At 34.8% G+C, this 19,632-nt stretch overlaps 1 protein-coding gene across 15 annotated transcripts in view; it reads right to left on the bottom strand.

The window, feature by feature from the left end:
* The window catches only part of Cadps (calcium-dependent secretion activator 1), a 112,179-nt gene that overhangs the window by 27,257 nt on the left and 65,290 nt on the right, over window positions 1–19,632 (bottom strand). For 8 of the 15 annotated variants that reach the window (XM_070112317.1, XM_036372963.2, XM_070112313.1 and 5 more), the window contains 12 exons: window positions 18,033–18,295; window positions 17,964–17,978; window positions 17,157–17,390; window positions 16,913–17,057; window positions 16,749–16,855; window positions 16,441–16,616; window positions 16,175–16,381; window positions 15,877–16,013; window positions 15,616–15,803; window positions 15,260–15,549; window positions 11,257–11,369; window positions 6,859–7,116 (listed from right to left, as the gene is read on the bottom strand). In XM_070112317.1, the coding sequence (XP_069968418.1) occupies window positions 6,859–7,116; window positions 11,257–11,369; window positions 15,260–15,549; window positions 15,616–15,803; window positions 15,877–16,013; window positions 16,175–16,381; window positions 16,441–16,616; window positions 16,749–16,855; window positions 16,913–17,057; window positions 17,157–17,390; window positions 17,964–17,978; window positions 18,033–18,295 (2,133 nt within the window). The remainder of the gene's footprint in view (window positions 1–6,858; window positions 7,117–11,256; window positions 11,370–15,259; window positions 15,550–15,615; window positions 15,804–15,876; window positions 16,014–16,174; window positions 16,382–16,440; window positions 16,617–16,748; window positions 16,856–16,912; window positions 17,058–17,156; window positions 17,391–17,963; window positions 17,979–18,032; window positions 18,296–19,632) is intronic. The other 7 variants (XM_070112321.1, XM_070112326.1, XM_070112325.1 and 4 more) reach the window with 5 other exon arrangements.

Here is a 19,632-nt window from a genome sequence, read left to right as displayed (position 1 = left end):
GTCACCGGAAGTGACGTTACAATGGCAGAATTTTTATTTCGTTTTTTTGAAAATCTCAGAACTTATTCTTTAAATGTTTATCTTTAAGACAGAAAAAAGTTTGAATTAAATAAATAACTTTTTATATAGAAAAAAATCATTGAAAATAAGCCTTTTTTTACCCGACGAAACCCGTGTAACCTCTTAAGATCACTCACATATTGGCCGATCTATGCGGTATGAAGTCTGCCGGAAGTTCGAAAGTATTTATACTAGGTATATGGGGCTAAGGGAAGTTTTGACAGAATTGAACCCATTTTTGACATACAGACATACTATTATCAAAAAAGGAAGGAAAGAAACTCCAAATTTCAATTATATATCTATATATGGTATATTTTAACCGATATTTTCAGTAAAAAGTCAGGCACAGGCCCTTGGCTATACATATTCGGTGCATGGGGATTGAACAATTATGGTCCGATTTTGACAATTTTTAGAGTTGAGACCTTAAAAAGACTATCTGTGCAATATTTTATCCCGATATAACTATTTTTGTTTGATTTATATACCGGAAAGTGAAAGAATCAGATGGAATTTAAAGTTGTGTTGTATGGGAAGTAAGCGTGGTTGTTATCCGATTTTTCCAATTTGCACAACGTGTGATAAAAATGTTTGGATAATCTTTGACACCAAATTTGGTGTTGTTTAAGTAGTTCCTGAGATATAGGATTTCACCTGAAGGGGGGCGGTGCCAAACTCCAAATTTTACACGTGCTCTTATAAAGCTTATGTGTACCATCAATGTTGTTCAATTTAATGCTTGTCGCGCATTTATTCAGTGAGTTATTGCACTTTTAGTAGTTTTCAATATAACCGTATATGAAGAGTGGACGTGGTTTTTATCTGATTCCATTCCAATTTGGATCATTTAGATCTAGTGGTTTGGAAGATATGAACATAAAACCATTTAGGAGGCCCACTTTGTAACATTTTTTCGTCCATAGACGAAACCCTCTACTGCAACCTGTACTATACTACAGTTTTGTATCTTAATTAAGTGCTTAGTTATGGCACTTTATTAGTTTTTGTTTATTAGTCGTCCGATTACGCCCATATGCACGCGATCTCCCTTGGGCGTCAGGGGACATATGTATGTAGCCAGTTTCACCAAGTTATCGCTTGCACGGACAGACAGACAGTCACCCGGATTTTAACTCGTCTCGTTTTCCTGATCATTTATATATATATAACCCTATATCTAACTCGATTAGTTTTAGGTGATACAAACAACCGTTAGGTGAACAAAACTATTATACTCTGTAGCAACAGGTTGCGAGAGTATAAAAGAATAATAATAATAATTATTATAGTTTTAAGTAAAACGAAAAATTGAAATATCATTTAGTTTTCAATAAACAAATATTTGTATGAATCATTTTTAAAATTAAATCTCAAGTACAATATTTTGGATCCTTACACCAACAATAACATTTTCTCCTTTCTTCGTAAATAATATTTATTTTTAAACACAGCCACAGCAATAAGGGGCCGGATCTACTAGTATTTATATAAAACATACCAAAAACTTTTAATAAAATATTTATAAATTTCATAAATATAAGTATTCATTGGACGATGAACCGCTATTATCTTTTGTTTATAAATTCAGTACTACTAATTATTTCAGAGCTTCAGTGAACTCTCTCAAACGGAATACCTTTGGTGAATTGATTTTGGTTGTGTAACGCCTTTTGTTGTTTTGGATGCAGATGAAATAATTAATTCACTCAAAACAATTGATTTCAATTTAAGTCGAAACATGCGTAATAAGTGTAAATGGATATATGTAAAATATACGTTTCAGGACAAGACGCGCACACTTTGTAAAACATAATTATCGCTCGTGCAGAAAAAAATATTAGCGTACAGGTCAAAACAATAAAAGGCATATGGATGCTGCATAGTAATACTATGTGTATGTACTTATTTTCGTGAAAATAGATACATATGTATGTAGGTAATTGCAATCAAGATATGATTAAATGTAAATTGATTATAAATGAAATCTGTCAAATATACAGAGTAGAATTTTCGTTTGTAGGTATATGCATGTGTATGGTATATAAATATAAGCTGCTGTTACTCACAGACGGTCCCGTATCCCTTAAAATTTCCAATTAATTAATATCAATCTAAACGTCCAAATTTTTTTTAATTATTTTAAAATTTGAAATAAGATGAAACTATATTGGGAGAGAGCGACCAAGTCAATCAGTCACAGTTAAATATGACAAAAATCAAGCACGTCAACTCAGTTACACTCCGTTAAAATTGCAATACGCACCTACAATTATGCATACCTTAAAATCTCATACTGTCTTCTAAAAGCTACAATTATGTAAAAGTCTTATATAATACACATTCTATTCGATTTTACTATAATTATTATTAACTTTGTAAACTATTGTACTATTAAATTTTTACAACGAAAAATGAAAATGCTATTCTAAGATTCCAGAAGCATTTTGGTTATTTTTTTTACAGTAATTTAACCGCTTTTCCTTGTGGATATTACCAGAGTTGTCAATAGTGCATTAAAAATAGTTTGAGCTAAACTATTTTTTGAATTTTAAAAATTACTTTTAATTTTTAATACCAAATGCCGGATTTTAATCCCAAGCAGTTAATTAAGAATTAAAAAATTATTTTAGAATTAACATTTTTTCGCGTTTGCGCACTTCGTGTTCTACCATTTTGAGCTTGAGCTCGCACAGAGACATCATCTTCAATACTCTAGAACACTGGTCGACAAACTTATGCATTCAAACGATTTATGTTTTATCTATTTTTAATTTTAATATTGTAAATAAAAATTAAAACAGCGGAAAAAATGCAAATTCAAATTAATGTAAAATCCATTTGTCACAGTAAGTTACAGAACAAGATTACAGATTGGCATAGTGTTAACACAGAAATACATAAACATAGATATTAGCTATTTATACCGAACGCTGTTAATAGCGCCGCCGAATACTGTTTAATTATAATTATATTGTGAGGACAATTTTTCCAGGCCGCTGGAACTTAAGGTCTTATCAGTTAAAACTTGTAGCCACTTTAGTTGGTAAGCCAACCAACTTACAGTCTAATGTATGCAAGTATATTGTTTTCAAATCAAACAACCATTATATTGGGTTGGCAACTAAATAATTGCGGAATTTAAAAAAAAAATCAAAGACAATTTTTTCATGGAACTAAATAACTTTATTCTGTAATGTATTGCCCATTTTGATCAATGACCTTTTGCCATCTTGCAGGCAGCATCATAATCCCATGTTCATAAAACTTCTGGTTTTTATTAGCAAAAAACTGAATCAGGTACGATTTGACATCATCATCATTATTGAAATTTTTACCATTCAGGGAGTTTTGTAAAGCTCAAAACAAAAAATAATCCGATGGTGCAAGGTCAGGACTATATGGTGGATGTGGCAAAACATCCTAACCATGCTCCAATAATTTTTGCCGAGGGACCAAAGAATGGTGTGGCCTTGCATTGTCATGATGGAATACAACACCTTTTCGGTTTATCAATTCGGGCCGCTTTTCTTCAAGTGCATTATTTTATTTCGTTAGTTGTTCAATGTAGACAACAGAATTGATCGTTAAGTTGGGTGGTAAGAGTTACAAGTATACAATTCCTTTATAATCCCACCAAACTGATAACAAAACCTTCTTTTAATGAATGCCAGCTTTTGATGTTGTTTGAGCTGGTTCACCTGGCCTGCTCCACGATTTTTCCGCCCGATATTGTTGTAAACAACCCATTTTTCATCGCCGGTTATCATTCGTTTTAAAAATGGATAATTTTCATTACGTTTCTTTAGCAAATCGCAGCTGTTAATGCGTTGCGTTAAATGCGTTTCTTTCAGTTCGTGAGGAACCCATGTATCGAGTTTTTAAACATAGCCAAGTTGTTTTAAGTGATTTTCAATGCATGTATGTGATACCTGAAGCGTCTCTGCAATCTTACGTGTTGTACTGTGACGATCCGAATCGATTATTGCTTTGATTAGGTCGTCATCAACCTCAACTGGACGACCAGAGCGTTTTTCATCTTTGAGTGAAAAATCACCAGAACGAAATTTGGCAAACCAATTTTGACACTGCCGTTCTTTTATGGCTTCGTCGCCATAAGCAGTCCATAACTTTTTGTGAGCTTGCGATGCGTTTTTCCCATCCATCCATGAGTGAAATCCGCAATTACCTAGTTGCCAACCCAATATGTAGAGATACTCTGTAAGCTCAAGGCAAATAAAAAATGTGGAAGGTACTTTTGTTTGGTTTTACATACATTGTTATTTTATGAAGAATCTGACCCCAGAATATTTCAAAGATTGCGATACGCTACGTTAAACGAACGAATAACACGAGGAAATTGTACATCTGCCAAACTTGCATAGCAATTTAAAAAGAGTCATTCGCATTCTTTGGTTCATGATGTCACGACCCGAGCATTTATCGTGCATAAAATGTCGTAGTCTCTTATTTTATAATTTTTGCATGTCAAAGCAACAACATGCTTTGGAGTCTTAAGGTTTTAATAAAGTAAACAATAGCTGTCTTCGATTCGCCATTTCTTTACTCGCTGTTCTCTTGTCAAAAAAAAAATTACATGTTAAAGCAACAACAAAGTTATCGAGTGGAATTCGTACAAGAGGGTAAGCGGATACGCCATTCAAGTGGCATAATCGCTATCTTCAATGCTATCAAGTTTACCAATTTCTTTGTTTTCTTTGATTTAAAAAATTTAAGACTTAAAATCAATCATAATATTTTACAGAAATTAAAGCTAACGGGTTACTAAAACGTTTTTTGATGCGTAAAAAAGAATTTCTCCATCAGGAAAGAATCGTTGTACAATTGCACATGCGTCAGAGGACATGCTAGTGCAAGGTTGCACCACAAGTGGTGTCCGTTTGTTAGCACATCTAGTATAGTTTGTTCGATTCGCTTCTCTCAAACGATTGGCGAATTGAAGACAGGTAATGATTGTAAAAAAAAAATGAAGTACGATGTTGATATACAATTAGGAGGTCTGTTATATTATATTTTAGTATAGTCAAACATTTACAACGTAGTTGTGTCATCTGTCAATTTATTAAAATTACATTTACATGTCAAAGCTTTGCATAAGGGGCGTAAAATATTTATCATGCAATCCCAGAAAACATATACGACCGTCAACTAATCCGTTCCCACGACAGTCAGGTCTATGTAACTGGGACAGACCCGGCTTTTTTTATCCGCCAAGGACTTACAACTTACAACAGCAACAACAACTGTCCATTAATTCTCCCTTGAAGTTGTATAGTCTAAGAATTTCAACGCAACATATGTACATAGTCTTGCGATAAATTCTGTCACAAAGTTTACAATGCATGAGCTTCTCAAAAATCTTAACATTTTGAGAATCTTTGTTTACCGCACTGTTGATCGCTTTTCTCCTAACATCTACAGTTTATGACAGAGATAGAAGTAGTTGGAATCAATTTAGCATAAAAACTGTTGGCGAACGCTTTCGCAGAAATCTCCTAAGAACACAGAAAATTATGTAATGGATATATTGACCAGATCAATTCGAAGTGATCTTCACATGAAAGCATACTGTCGGTGAAGTAATCATATTTTGATAACGTGCTTGAAGCAAATTTGGCTCAACAGATGCAAGCGGCTTCTTCAGTGACACGCAGTGAAAGTATCCTTTTTACAGAAGAAAACATTTTCACTGCTGAAAGAAAAATGACAAAATCTACGCAAAAACTTGCAAACACACAAAACATTTTATTGCAAGGGTTTAAGATAGTCACCATCCAACTGCTGTAATGGTTTGGAGGGGTGTCTCCTGTAAAGGCGTTACACGTGTTCGCTTCTATGAAGAACTGGGGGAAAAGTGTACCATCAGGATGTTTTAAAAGGCATAGCAAAAAAGTTAAGCAATGCTTTATGCGATGGACTTCATTGGATCACCAACAGGATTCTGCTCCAGCACATAACGCCACCTAGCAATGGCATAATAGCAATATACCTGATTTCATAGTTTCAGATGGTTGGCCATCTGGAAGGCCATATTTGAATCCATTGGACTACAGTTTGTAGTCAGAGTTGGAGAACATGACCTGTCGAGTACCTCATACAAATTTTAAGTGTCTTAAAAAATCGTTGGTTCGAGCAGCATCGCCAATACCAAAGGAAACTGTGCGTGCTGCTATTGATCAATGGCCATCGCTCTTTTAATATATGTATGTAATATTAATTAAAATTTGCTTTATTAAAAAATGTATCTAAGGTAAACAGCTTAAACTTGTAACAGAACTTATGGCAGGATTAAGTATGTACATATTTGAGAGCAATGATGATTAATTGACAATATTTAAATTTTTGGACTCCAAATCTTTCGCACTATGAATTGTATCAGAAAAAATATACTGTTTACCTATGTGTGTATTCGGTCCTCGTTCTATCAATCGCAATGATAAATTTGTTAATTTATGTACTTAAGCAAAAACCAAAACAAAAGTTCTAAAGCGATCATTGTAATACTGGCTTGAAATAAGACATACTAAGGTACTTTTAATTAATAAATATAAAATACCAAACTAGATCTATATGGATTTAAGCAAACTAGTTTAAAATTATGTACGGACTTCTTAGTGACCAATGCAAGTTCAACATATGTACATATGTATTTATGCAATTTTATAAATCGAAACTACTTGTAGGTAAGCATTGATGTGGTTTAATCAAATTTCTTGATATGTGATTGGATGCATATTAAAACGAAAACATTAGTTGATTTTATAATCAGGTACATGCCGTTGGTACTGGTGAGGTATATACTGCATGTGTTGGCATGCAGTAGCGAAACGCTGTTGCTCCATCTGCTCCTGAAGCTCCCGCTTCTGGGGCCGATTTTCCAGCATCACCATCATTACTGCCGATACCGGCGGCGGCTGTTGCTCCTAGCCCATTTATACCTTGCCCCGCAGCGCCCAATGTAGCAGCTTCGGCTGTTTCCTCTTTTGTGCCTTGACCTTCCTTTTTTTCCTTATTCTTTTTCTCATGCTTTCGAAGCTATAAGGTACATACATTTAAATGTGCATACGCATGTATATGTTTTATGTACATTCTATACAATATATGAGTAATATATCTAATGAATATGTTAACATACAAATCTTTGTGATTGGCATTCGAATTAAAGAAGACAAAGGTGCCTTATTACCACTCCGTTGATTATACTTTTAATTTAGTCCTAAAGCACTAGGTAAATATGGGTAAATATACAATGAGTAATATTGCGAAATACATCTTCGAAACCACAATAAAAACTGAATAATATGTGTCTGAGTAAAGCAGCTCGTTAGATTAAGTAAGGTAATAACGCATATTTATTATTGTGATGCCCAGAACTCCCTAAGTATGGATAAAAAAGACCGTTGAATTTCAACAAATCGCCTTGAGCAACAAATAATTTCTCTTGGACTTTAAGTTCAACTTGGACGCCGGTCCGTTATGATGTCCAGAACTCCCTAAGTATGGATCGAAAAGACCGTCGCATATCGACAAAGCGCCTTGCGCCACTAACTTGTTGAGACGGCTAATAGCAGTTCCAGCCAATTCGCCTGGTTCGTAGAATGTATGACTAAAGAGATACTTCAACCTTAGTCTATTGGAAGCTGAGTGGAGGAGAAAATTTCTAAATGTTACCACCTTACATTTCACCATGCAACTTGGACAATTTGCGTCCTCCAAAATCTTTAGCAGGGGTGCCAATAGGGCACCGTCCAGTTAGTACTCCTATTATTTCGGCAAGAAGATAACCTAACCTTGTACCCTTAGTATATTCTTGTAGACGATTACTGTGAAAATTTCAGCCGAATAAGACTCGGTGTCATGAAACATGGATTTACTGGTATACATCAGAGACCAGGCGAAGACTATCCTATCTTAATCCGGAAATAGGGTGGTATTTTTTCAAGATGTGTTCTATATCGACTAAATACTGGAAGCCAAAACGGTCAGAGGGCTCTGCAAATTAAAGAAGTTGGAGAATCGCTGTGAGCTAAAGCGAGGTTAGGTTAGGTTAGATTCCATGGCTGGATCGCACTTGGACTACTATATGAAGTCCTTTGTGAAGCATTAAAAATATAACTCCCGTATCAGATTAAAGAAGTTGGAGAATCGCTGGGTGACGAGCTAAAGCGAGGTTAAGTTTGGTTAGATTCCATGGCTGGATCGCACTTGGACTACTATATGAAGTCCTCTGTGAAGCATTAAAAATATAACTCCCGTATCCGATGTTATGATTCGGCAAAGCGCCTTGTGGTCAGTACGAATTAGCTTAGGAGTCTAATTTATATTCCCACAAGCTCGGTGGGACATCTGAAAGTGTAAGCTCCTAAGTATTTAAGCGTTGATCTCGCAAAGAGAGGACAATCAAGAAAGAAGTGTTGAAATGTTTCCACCTGGTCTCTTTTCATACAGGTAGATTCTCAACCTTACAGCGTGGACCTCCCCGACCTGGCAATAGCCTATTAGAACTTCCACAACTAGAGAGAGGCTAGCCTTACTAAAACGATACTAAGTTGAAAAACATTTCGCCTATATATCCAAAATTTTCGAAACTAAACCACCGCCTGTCAACTAAATTAGGGAGGTGAATTCTATTCAAAAGGGTATGGGGGTTTGCCATTAAAGTGTTCTTACCGCTTTCTTCAATTCTCCAAACATTTTTTAATGTTTTAGACCTGTGCTGTTGTGAACTGCTCAAATAACAAATTACTCTCAAAAATGGTAATACACAGAGTTTTTTATTGCCTTTAGCTAAATATTAATAATAAGTTTGCTACTCAAACTGGTATCATCATTATCAGAGAATGTGTTTTGGCTTTGGTATCATACATACCATTCTGTTTTTGTTTGGCCGAACTATTAATTGAATGTTAAGGGAATTGAATGGTATTGGAGAAGCTACTAAAATTTATGGCGGAAAGAAGTATTTCTCTAGGTACGCAGCAGAATAGCACATTGTTCAGAGGGCATGTTAGCGCAAGCTTGTAGAGCTGCAAAACAGTCGATGGGACTATCGATAGTTTTATTTTCGTCTCACTATCGATAGTTTACTTTGACTATCGATGGCTTATGCCTTAACTAGATTACCAAACATTTTCATAAAATTGCAAAATTTCACTTAACATATCTACATACTAATATAGTCTGGTAATACCAAAAGTGAATTATTAATTTTGGATAACTTGGTAACACCTAAAACTATCTTATTAAATTTAACCACTTTTTACACTTTAATTAGGTGTTGGATGCGTTAGAAGGAAAAATAAGTAGATTTCAAGAGAAAAAACTATCGATAGTATTTTTTCAACTATTGGAACTATCGAGTGGTCCGACTATCGATAATTTTGCAGCTCTACAAGGCTGTCCAGCAAGTGCTGCCAGTCTGTTTAAGCAACTGTTGTGATTTGTTCGATTCGATACTCTTCAACGCTTGGCGAATCGAAGACAAATTATAACCAACCAATTATAAACAACCAGAACCAATGCGTTGTAATTAAAAAATAATTTTAGGACAAACAATTGTGTAAGGCAAAGCCTCAAATTGTCTGTTAAACCCGAACCAATCAAAGCATTTACAAAACAACTTAATATAGAGTTGGTATTATATACTAAATATAACTTTCATTTCACACAACAGCCAATAGTACAATATATATGTATATATAGCGACACGACTTATATACATACAAATGTAAGTGTATACTACTCGATATGTGACCGTATACTAAGTCGTTTCTGGTGTGATAAACAACCTATGAAGTCTATATGTATATTAAAAACTATTCCAATAAATATTTGCATAAGTTGTGATCCTCACCCTTGTAATGGAAAATACTGCTAACAAAGCAGCAGTAGAGACGTCATATTATATTCCTCAAACCAATATTCTTTTCCCAGCACTTCTATCTTATATCCAGAAAAAGGTGTCATAACGGTTTGCAAAAATTGCTGTAGGGGGAGATTCGGGTGTAACCGAACATTTGTCGCAATTTGCAAGCTTGAAAGTCTGGGATATTCTTTTAGGTGCTGGCAAAACTTTATGTGACAAAATATTGCGCAAGGATGCAACATTTATTTTGTGAAGAATCCAAATAGTTTCCAATCAAATTTGGTATCTTATCAACTTCTGTATTTTATACTTATATATTGTAGGTCGTGGTTTCACTCAGTTCCATAACTACATTTTGCTTGTTCATTTCGGATTTATATTAAAGAAAGAAATCCTTTTAATTTCATTAAAGTAAATAAAGTCAGACGAAAAGTTAAAGAAAGATCCGAGCCGATTGCTAGAATAACGAAAATCATGATACGATTTTATCCATTTTAGGCACAAGTACACAATGTGAGGCTAATGTATGTACCGATTTTATCAGTTTCGATTTAAGCGTACCTATTATCAGGGAAAGATTCTTTCAATAATATACCTGATATTGTAAAATCAGCTATAAGCACTGCACATACTCGATATCTGTAAAGTAAAAGATTCATATTGAATGTGGTAAGCTAACGAAGTTATGCTACCAGACCTCAATAAGAGCATTTTTAAATTCAGAAACATCAACTTTGATTCTAGAGATGCTGCAGTAAGCGTGTTTTTAGAAGAAATTTCATACCTCACAAAATCATGGTCATCTACATATATATATATACATTCTGTGGTCTGCTCAAAATAATACAAGTGTATCTAAGGTATCCAGTTTTAGTTTAGTAAGCTTTGAAATACTTATACATATGTGTCTGGTTCAGTAGAGTGTCAATATAAATAAAATCCAATAGAAATATGATTGGGTATCATAAGCCACGACATTTTTTAAAAAGTTAGTTTTGCAGCATGACTATTTACGTTCAAAACATAGAGACACACATACAGGATTTGCATTTATTTATACACATATTTATACATATTTAGTAGGTATGCAAGTTTATAAACGCGTTCATTCCTCCATATTGATTACATTTGTGAGTATAGCACATATAGTAAATAATATTATGTATGTCATTTTTTAATTATAAGTTTAATTGAAATACGCATTACGTTTTGTAGGTATACAAATATAAGCATATTTCGCTAAAAAGTGTATAATATACAAACATAAGAATAAATCATAACATGTTTTTGCTGTGTTTTTGCAAACATACCTCTGCATAGTGTTCTTCATTTTGTTGTAGCAAATCAACACAAAGTTCAGCCAGATGTATGAGGTCTTCGAGTTTCTTCGCTGCCGGTACCATGATTTCACCACGGAGATCCTCTTTAAACATGTAAAAATAAGAGAATTAATTCAACGATATAAAAATAGACACATAGTCAGGGCATTAAGATTACACTACCGACAATTGTGTGGAATCATAATAATATGTTATATAAGTATGTTATATTTCGGTGTGATACCCGAATGAGCCACAATCATTAAATTTCACGTCCACCTTTAGGTGAATTCTTATATCTCAGGAACCCAACCAATTTTAGCCAAATTTGGTATGTGAGATTACCCAGTCATTCACTGTGAAATGAAATCGGACAAACACGCTTACTTCCCATATAACACAACTTTAAATTCCCTTTATCACTTCCAGTATACAAATTAAACACCAATGAATATCTATATATATTATATAAAACAAAGTCGGGTTTGTTACAACACTTATAACTCGAGATCGGCTAGACCAATTTTCGTGGTTTTTGGTTCGTTGGATGAGAATAAATCTTAAAAATAATGAAAACTCGACGAAAACATAATTCTAAAAGATGAATCATTTTCCCCTAATGTTACTTTGTTTTGTACCTGTCAAACATTTTTTGTCCATCATGTCAAATACGATAAGTAATGGTTGACATGCGTTCAGAAATAATGACAAATGATTAACGTTTACGCGTGCGTTCATAACTTTATTTTGTGTAAATTAAAGACTATATACTCGAAAAAATTTCTAAGATTTATTTTATACGTTAACGAAAAAGTAAATGTCTTTTTATGTTGTCTGTGATTTTTCTATGATTAATACTTACTAAGGTTAAAAAGTGCACTATCCAAAGTAGTAATCTATGATCTAAACTATTGTATTTCCGAAAACCATTTCTAAAATTTATTTTATAGGTTAACGAAAACGAAAATGTCTTTTTATGTTGTCTATGATTTTTTAAAGATGTATTACCAAGGTTAAAAAGTGCACTATCCAAAGTAGTAGTCTATTATCTAAACTATTGTCTCTGTCTCGAAAGTTCAGGTACTCTTTAAATTTGTTTGCAAAAACGAGGCTTGCCGGATGCACACATTCTAATTTGGTTAGTCGAAAGAATTCGGCCAGATCAAATAGATGACATCATATGTGCGGAGATTCCTGATCCTGAAACCGACCCAGACCTACATGATGTTGTAATCAAGAATATGATTCATGGGCCGTGTGGCACCATCAACCACCAATCACCGTGCATGGTCAAGTGCTCCAAACGGTATTCACGAAAAATGACGGCAATGATGGTTATCCACTGTATAGGCGTCGATCGCCCGATGATAATGGTAGAACTATCACAACTAAAGTGAAAGGAAACGATTTTGTGGTCGACAACAGTTGGGTTGTTCCACATTTGCGACTTCTTTCTAAAACATTCAAGGCACATTGTAATGTAGAGTATTGCAATTCGGTCAAGTCAATTAAATACATTTGCAAATATGTCACGAAAGGCAGCGACATGGCGGTTTTTGGAATCCAAACATTCAATACCAACGATGAAATTACGCGCTATCAAGTCGGTAGATATGTGAACTGCAATGAAGCAATTTGGCGTATATTCTCATTCCCTATTCTCGAACGTCATCCCACTGTTGTACATTTGGCGGGTGCATCTAGAGAACGGTCAGAGAGTTTATTTCACAACGTCGAATGCTGCTCAACGTGCCACAACACCTCCAGCGACAACAGTGACCAGTTTATTTGCGATTCGTCAAAGCGATCCGTTCGCAAGAACGTTGCTATACTCATAAATGCTACGTTTTTACACTTGGAACGCTACATCCAAGTAAGGCAATTGATGATGGAAATGATGGTTTATTTTTTCTGGATGCCCCTGGCGGAGATGCAAAGACCTCCATTCATGTCAGTGATTTTGGCCACAACAAAGAATGTCGTTTACCACGAGGTGCTTGAATGAACAGAGTTAATCCGAGGGCATCACATGCTGCACAACATACTTTAATTAATTTTTTTTTTCTGACACGTGTTTGAAGTACTTAATTTTTATTTGTATTCTCTTTCTGTATGTATTGTTGATCATAATAAAATACTTTTATATATCTATCCATGTTCATATTTATTTTGTATCATTGTATTACGTTCATCAAAGCCTAAATTAGTTCAGCTAAAAGGTAACACGACATTAATTGACTGTTAGGCGGTACGAAGTTCGCCGGGTCAGCTAGGAAATGAATATATCGTGATAAAACTTTGCACAAGTGGTACCCTTAAGATACTTAATCTTATGCCCGTAAATTGTCAAAATCCGGCTATAACTTTTCAAGGACCCAGACGTTAATATCTGGACCCCAGTGCATTTAGTTGATATTTTACCGAACATATCGGTCAATATGTAAGTACTAAAGTTCGGGGAGAATATTTTTGTGATGACAGCATGCCCTTGCGCCAAAACTAGGTAAAATTGGGTCAACAGGAGGTATTGTTAGCGCCCATATACCTAATATAAATATTTTTGAACTTCTGGTTGACTTCTATCGGTCAATATGTAAGAAATCTTAGTGAAATTAAGTAAGATTCTCGTTCTAATAACTATGCAGCTTCTAGCCTGTGATTGTAAATAATGAATGCAATACTTCCTACTTTTAATTAAAACATATCACATACCTTGCGAGAGTAAAAAATGTTCGGTTACACCCGAACTTAATCCTTCCTTACTTATTTAAGGTTGGGTTTAATATTCTTACATCTGTAAGTTGTTGGAAAATTACTGTCTTTTAGAGAGAATTTTGTAACAGGCCTCAGAATACGTTCCCCCACGTCATCATTAGCTGGTGAGGTAAGAGTTAGTTGAGAATATTCCCTCTTTACGCTGGTCGGTTCTGATCGCACTGCCCCATAAGGGCGTACGTCTACCCTAGCCTTACCTGTTGAGAGTGGAGCACCAGTTACCATGAACTTTTTAAACAAAATTAACGAGGAAAAGGCAGCATCGGGAAGTGAAGACCTATCTCTAGGAGTCTAGCACCCAAAGTGGCGGAACCGTCAGGCACCAAGGCTACGAAAGGGGCTGGTGTAGCCTCCATTTCGGCTGGCTTCCCAGAGTGTGCTAGAGGATTTGCCTCAAACGACAGTGAAGTGGCAAAAGTCATATGAGGATACAGGAAAGAGGCCAAATTTAGCGAAATCGAACGATCGGTAACTCTCTACAAAGAAGTAGCTCATCCGTCTAGGATATTCTATAGGAAAAAAACTTAGGAAAACGATCTGGAACCTATATTGCAGGAAACTCCGACTGGTCTTCCAGAGACGGAAGGGGAGCCGGTCGGTTATCAATTACACAGCCTCAATATGGTCACCTGGATGCAGCTGAAGAAGACTAATCAGAACCTAACGCATTCCTTCCAAGCAGTTTCTGCGTGGATGTTTTAGGAGAGGTATTTATAACTCATTTACTCCTTATTCGGTAGCACTCTAACTCTAACTGTGTCTAATGTCAGTCCGGCAGCCCTTAATATTATATTATTGTAATTATATACATACATACATAGTAGATCGTTACCAAAACATCGCCACTCGAACAACAGTGTCTGGTTGTTTCTGTCAATTTGTCGTCGATTTTGTTCTATTTTGGCATTCGTGTTCGCCACAATATTAATCAGTCAAAACCCTTCCGAGGCATACCGCTTGCAGTGAGTGGCTTTAGATTTTTCGACTGACTAAACTCAACCTTATAAAATGTCTTATTTACATTAAGTGGGAATACTTTCTTGAGCATGCTTTAGTTTAATGCCAAATTGCTATAAATATTATATTAACATAGCTTCTATACCGAGTATGACATAATTCAACTTTCTGAATTAAGTTTATTAAGTAAATATCTAAGAAATCGAAATCTGAATATATTTGAAATGAAGCATGCAGTTTTAAGAGTATATTGTTTACGCACCTTCAATTCTTGCTTCCGAAGATAGCCGTGTATAATTAACTAGGGCTGCTGTTTCTAAACTCTTCTTGATCATCATACGCACTTCTTCCGGTGGTACGGGTGTAACAATGTCCTTCATAAGTACACGCTCTAAGAGAGACAGGGTAGCTTTTAAAGCACCTTCCGGACGACCGAATGGAAAACAAAAGCGAAAATTTGTTATTTGATACTCAAGTAATATCCGAAGGCGCTCTTTGATTTCAGCGAACTTTTCCTTTTCCTCGTGCGTTATGCTACCAACGCCATCGGGTCTATCAATACATAAGACCATCATGTTTCTACAGAATTACTATTTATAAGTATAAATTCGTTTGTACCTATTTCCGTGCACGTGGCTAGCGCAAAACGCAAACGAGTAATGTATCAACGTGGGGTCAATCATGTACTGCTTTTCTGCCCTATCTAACAAATCTGATAAATAACACAGATGCCTGTAGCAACCACGCACTCCATATCGCGCACAATATTCGTCGAGCACGAAGACCTGACCAGGACTGAACCAACCCTGTTTGCCAGAAATAATTTGTTGAAGATAAATCTATTTATACAATTATCTTTTTTAAACTTATTTAACGTACCAATGACGCAAAAGGATCGTTGAGGCGATACTCGAGCGTAAGATTTTGTAGTACTTTGAAGAGAGCAGCGTGGTCGAATAAGCAAGGATCTGCACTTATATAATCTTCCATTCCATGCTTTCGAGCTTTGTCGGCATCTGCACTTTGAAACAAAAATTAGGTTTATAATTTAGCGTTGTTCCAGGTTCCTATTTGATGTGGAATAGTAAACATTATAATATATTTCTAGAGGGTTATCTCCCTCATAATAATATTATAGCAACTATCATAAGTTTTATTGTACAAATTTATATATTACCGCCTTGTATTTTTGATATCGCCGAATTTTTATCCTGGGTTACTGGAGGTGTGGGTTTGTGTGATTGCCCCGTAGCCCTATACATAGCCATGACCCAGAGACTACATTCATTTTCATCATCGCAGGCAAATGCAATACTATCACCTTCTCGAACTGCATTGAAAAAATATCGCCCTCCATTTAAATCGATGCCAAACATTAAATTGGCTGCAATGCAAAAGAAAGAAAAGGATGTTTGCTATTACGGCTCTAAGGTATTCACCTACCGCTCGCCGCTTCTATGTAATCAACTGTGTATCCATCCAATTGCATCATTTCCGATGGCTCAGACTTCTTCTCTTTGTAGCTACACATTGCGAATGTGTACTGGGACACCTGAACTAACACGAAATACCGTTTCTTCCACTTCTTCCAAACTGATTTACCAATTGCATAAAGGTACCTGCAAATAAGTTAAAAGGATGAAATCAGAAAACGACTACCAACTACTTAACTTGCTTCTTTAGTGTCTAATTTCCTAAACCTCTCATTTATTTAAACGAATATACATGTATACGTATTGCTGTATACTTACCCACAGTGCTTCATATTTAGAGGTTTGTCCAACCGACAAGCAATCTTAATTCGGAGGTCTTGATCTGGAAGATTTTTAGGCACTACCATTCGATGCCATTCAGGAGACTAAAATATATTGACGAATTTTAGATTAACTCCGATGTATGGAATCTTATATTATACCTTCGACGAAAGTGGTGTTGGTTTTATTGTAACTTTGCCCAGTTCTTTGTCTTCTAATGCCAACATACCAGGGTTTTCTGTATATAGTTTTACTTTAACTACTGGCAATGGGTGTGTCGTTGTGAAGTCACCTTGCGTATCCCACCTAAGTATTGAATATACACTTTACAGTATGATATCACTTCTAAATGATTTTTGGTGGTTCAGAACTATTATTGTATATACACTGGTGCTTTATACTCACATTGGTTTTGAAGCCTCCGCCTGATCGGTTTGTAGTTTTTCACCGTTTTCTACTTCCATAGTGCAATACACAATTCGATTAGGCGCCAAAGATTTGAGACCCTTAACTTCCATGACGATAACTTCCAATTGAAATGTAAGCACAACATCCAATTTAGTTAGTTGCGTTATGCCCTCATCTGCGTCACCTTCCAATTTCGAAAGTGAGCCATGTGATCGCAATATCATCTTCCTACTTAAATACACATCCAGAAAAAAATAAAATTATACCAAAATCATATTGCTGTTTTCTGGACGAGCACATTCTTAGTTAGGATACTTTGCTACCGTCTTTTTTTTAGTTACATCATTATTAATTTCATAATTTAATTGTTAAGATTCCGACTGCGTTGAATATATCTGATTGTTCTTTATAGCGATTTTGAAATTCACCAGATAAGTAAATACATATTTCGTGAAAATGCCGTAATCTGGTACAAAATAATGTTAGTTATGGCGTTTCAAACAAAATCATGTGTTATTCTTTGACAAACAAAATCATGTGTTATTCTTTGACATCTATTTAATTTAAAAGAATATCATAAGTGAAAATTGTCGATAAAAAGTCCTGTCCTTAGTAGAAAACCTAGATTAATTTAAAGAGGCCTCTCAAAACATTGAATTTTCTATAAGCTATTTCGGTAATAGTTCAGTATTGACTTTGATTATCATATATATTAGTTTCCCCTAATACTTAAAAAAATATATATACATGTATGTATGTATGTATATATATGCACTAAAAATATTTTACATGGCTTATACTTACAGAAAGGATGGAGTGCTGCAATAGAAAAAATTATGCATTTAATAACATTCAAAAATTACACATACTTACAGAAATATGTACCTATGATTGTATCGTTTGAGTTTTTGTAATCCATATTTGCTATCCATATTTCCTTTAGATACTGGTAAGGATTCCAAATTCGCCATCAGAAGGTTTATGGACGATTTTAACTCTTCAATATAAAGAGACTCCATCTCTTTAAGAACAAACTTTGGCATTAGTTTTCGGTTCTTTTCCATTTCGCTAACTCGTTGCATTCGACCGTCTAGCTCACGACGGATAGCAGCTGCTTGCTCATCGGCTGAATCAAGCTGAAAAAAATGTTTTTAATTCGTTCATAAGCAAATGAATATTAATTTTTTTCTCCATCCCAGATTCTGGTAGAGGAGACTTGTGTCGGTTGTTTGAAAGTTCATCTATAAGTCTAATTTTTTAAATTTCGCTATCTGAATAAAAACCAAGCCATTTAAACATACCATGTGTAACCAGAGAACTTAAAACAATGAGAAGGTGCAAATTGAATTTTGTATGATGCTCGATTGGTTGGTTGAAAATTTGAGATCAAGGAGTTCACCACTTTCTGTATAGTTTTGCTGTTATTTAACAGAAATGAGAATTTTTAACAACGTTCTCTGACAAAATACGTATCTACCAATATAAAGAGAAAAATGAAATGAAATGAATGAGAAAACAAGAAATACAAATGCCACTTCACATATGCATGATTATTTTTTGCCATATAAACGATTTTTATGATGAAAAATTGATAAATTATTATTTTTTTGCACAAATGCTACATTGATAAAATGTGAAAGATTATGCAAAAAATGATATTTTACTATTTTCATAATTTTCTAATTTCAATTTTTACAGAATTAATAATTTATGTATGTACATCAATATGTTATATTATATAATATAATAATATATTATCAATTATCAATAAATACATGTGAGCGCACTGCTCTATATGTAAGTATGTATGTACAAATATGCATATGACCGCGAAAAATAAGTAATGCATACACAAATCTACATACATTTAAGCGTACAAATGTAAGTACGTCAGCCAATAAGAAAAATACAAACATTGTTGTACAAAAACAACAATTGTCTCAAATAGCATCAGCACCAGAAATCAATATGGCAGCCAAATTGACAAATCCTAAATTTGTAGTAAATCACACACCAACAACATTTTCATTCATGAACGCTGGCGCACAAGCAATAAGCTAAGTCGTTTCATTCATAAAAGCAAACGCCTAACACATCTCCCCGAGCATGCGTTTGCCTACAAGCGTCTTTTCGCGACAAGCGTCTTTTTTTTGTTTTAAGTTCTCTGGTGTAACATACAAGTATAATGAAAGCAATGTAAAAACAAGTAAGGAAGGGCGAACATTTTATACTCTCGCAAAGTCAAATGGTATACTCGTTTTAGATTTCTTTGTGGCCTTGTTCTATGTTGACCGATATTTTCGGTAAAAAGTCGATTATATTGTTTTGGTTCGATTTAGATAATTTTTGGTCACAAAGTGGCATACTTTAAACGTATTATTCACGCAAAGTTTGACGCCGATATAATCATTGTTGCTTGATTTGCATACTGGAAAGTGAAAAAATCAGATGAAATTTAAAATTATGTTACATG

The sequence above is a fragment of the Bactrocera oleae genome, chromosome X (assembly GCF_042242935.1).
Source record: "Bactrocera oleae isolate idBacOlea1 chromosome X, idBacOlea1, whole genome shotgun sequence".
Classification (NCBI taxonomy): Eukaryota; Metazoa; Arthropoda; class Insecta; order Diptera; family Tephritidae; genus Bactrocera; species Bactrocera oleae.
Note: the sequence above shows the minus strand (reverse complement) of the source record. Positions and strands in the feature narration are given on the sequence as shown.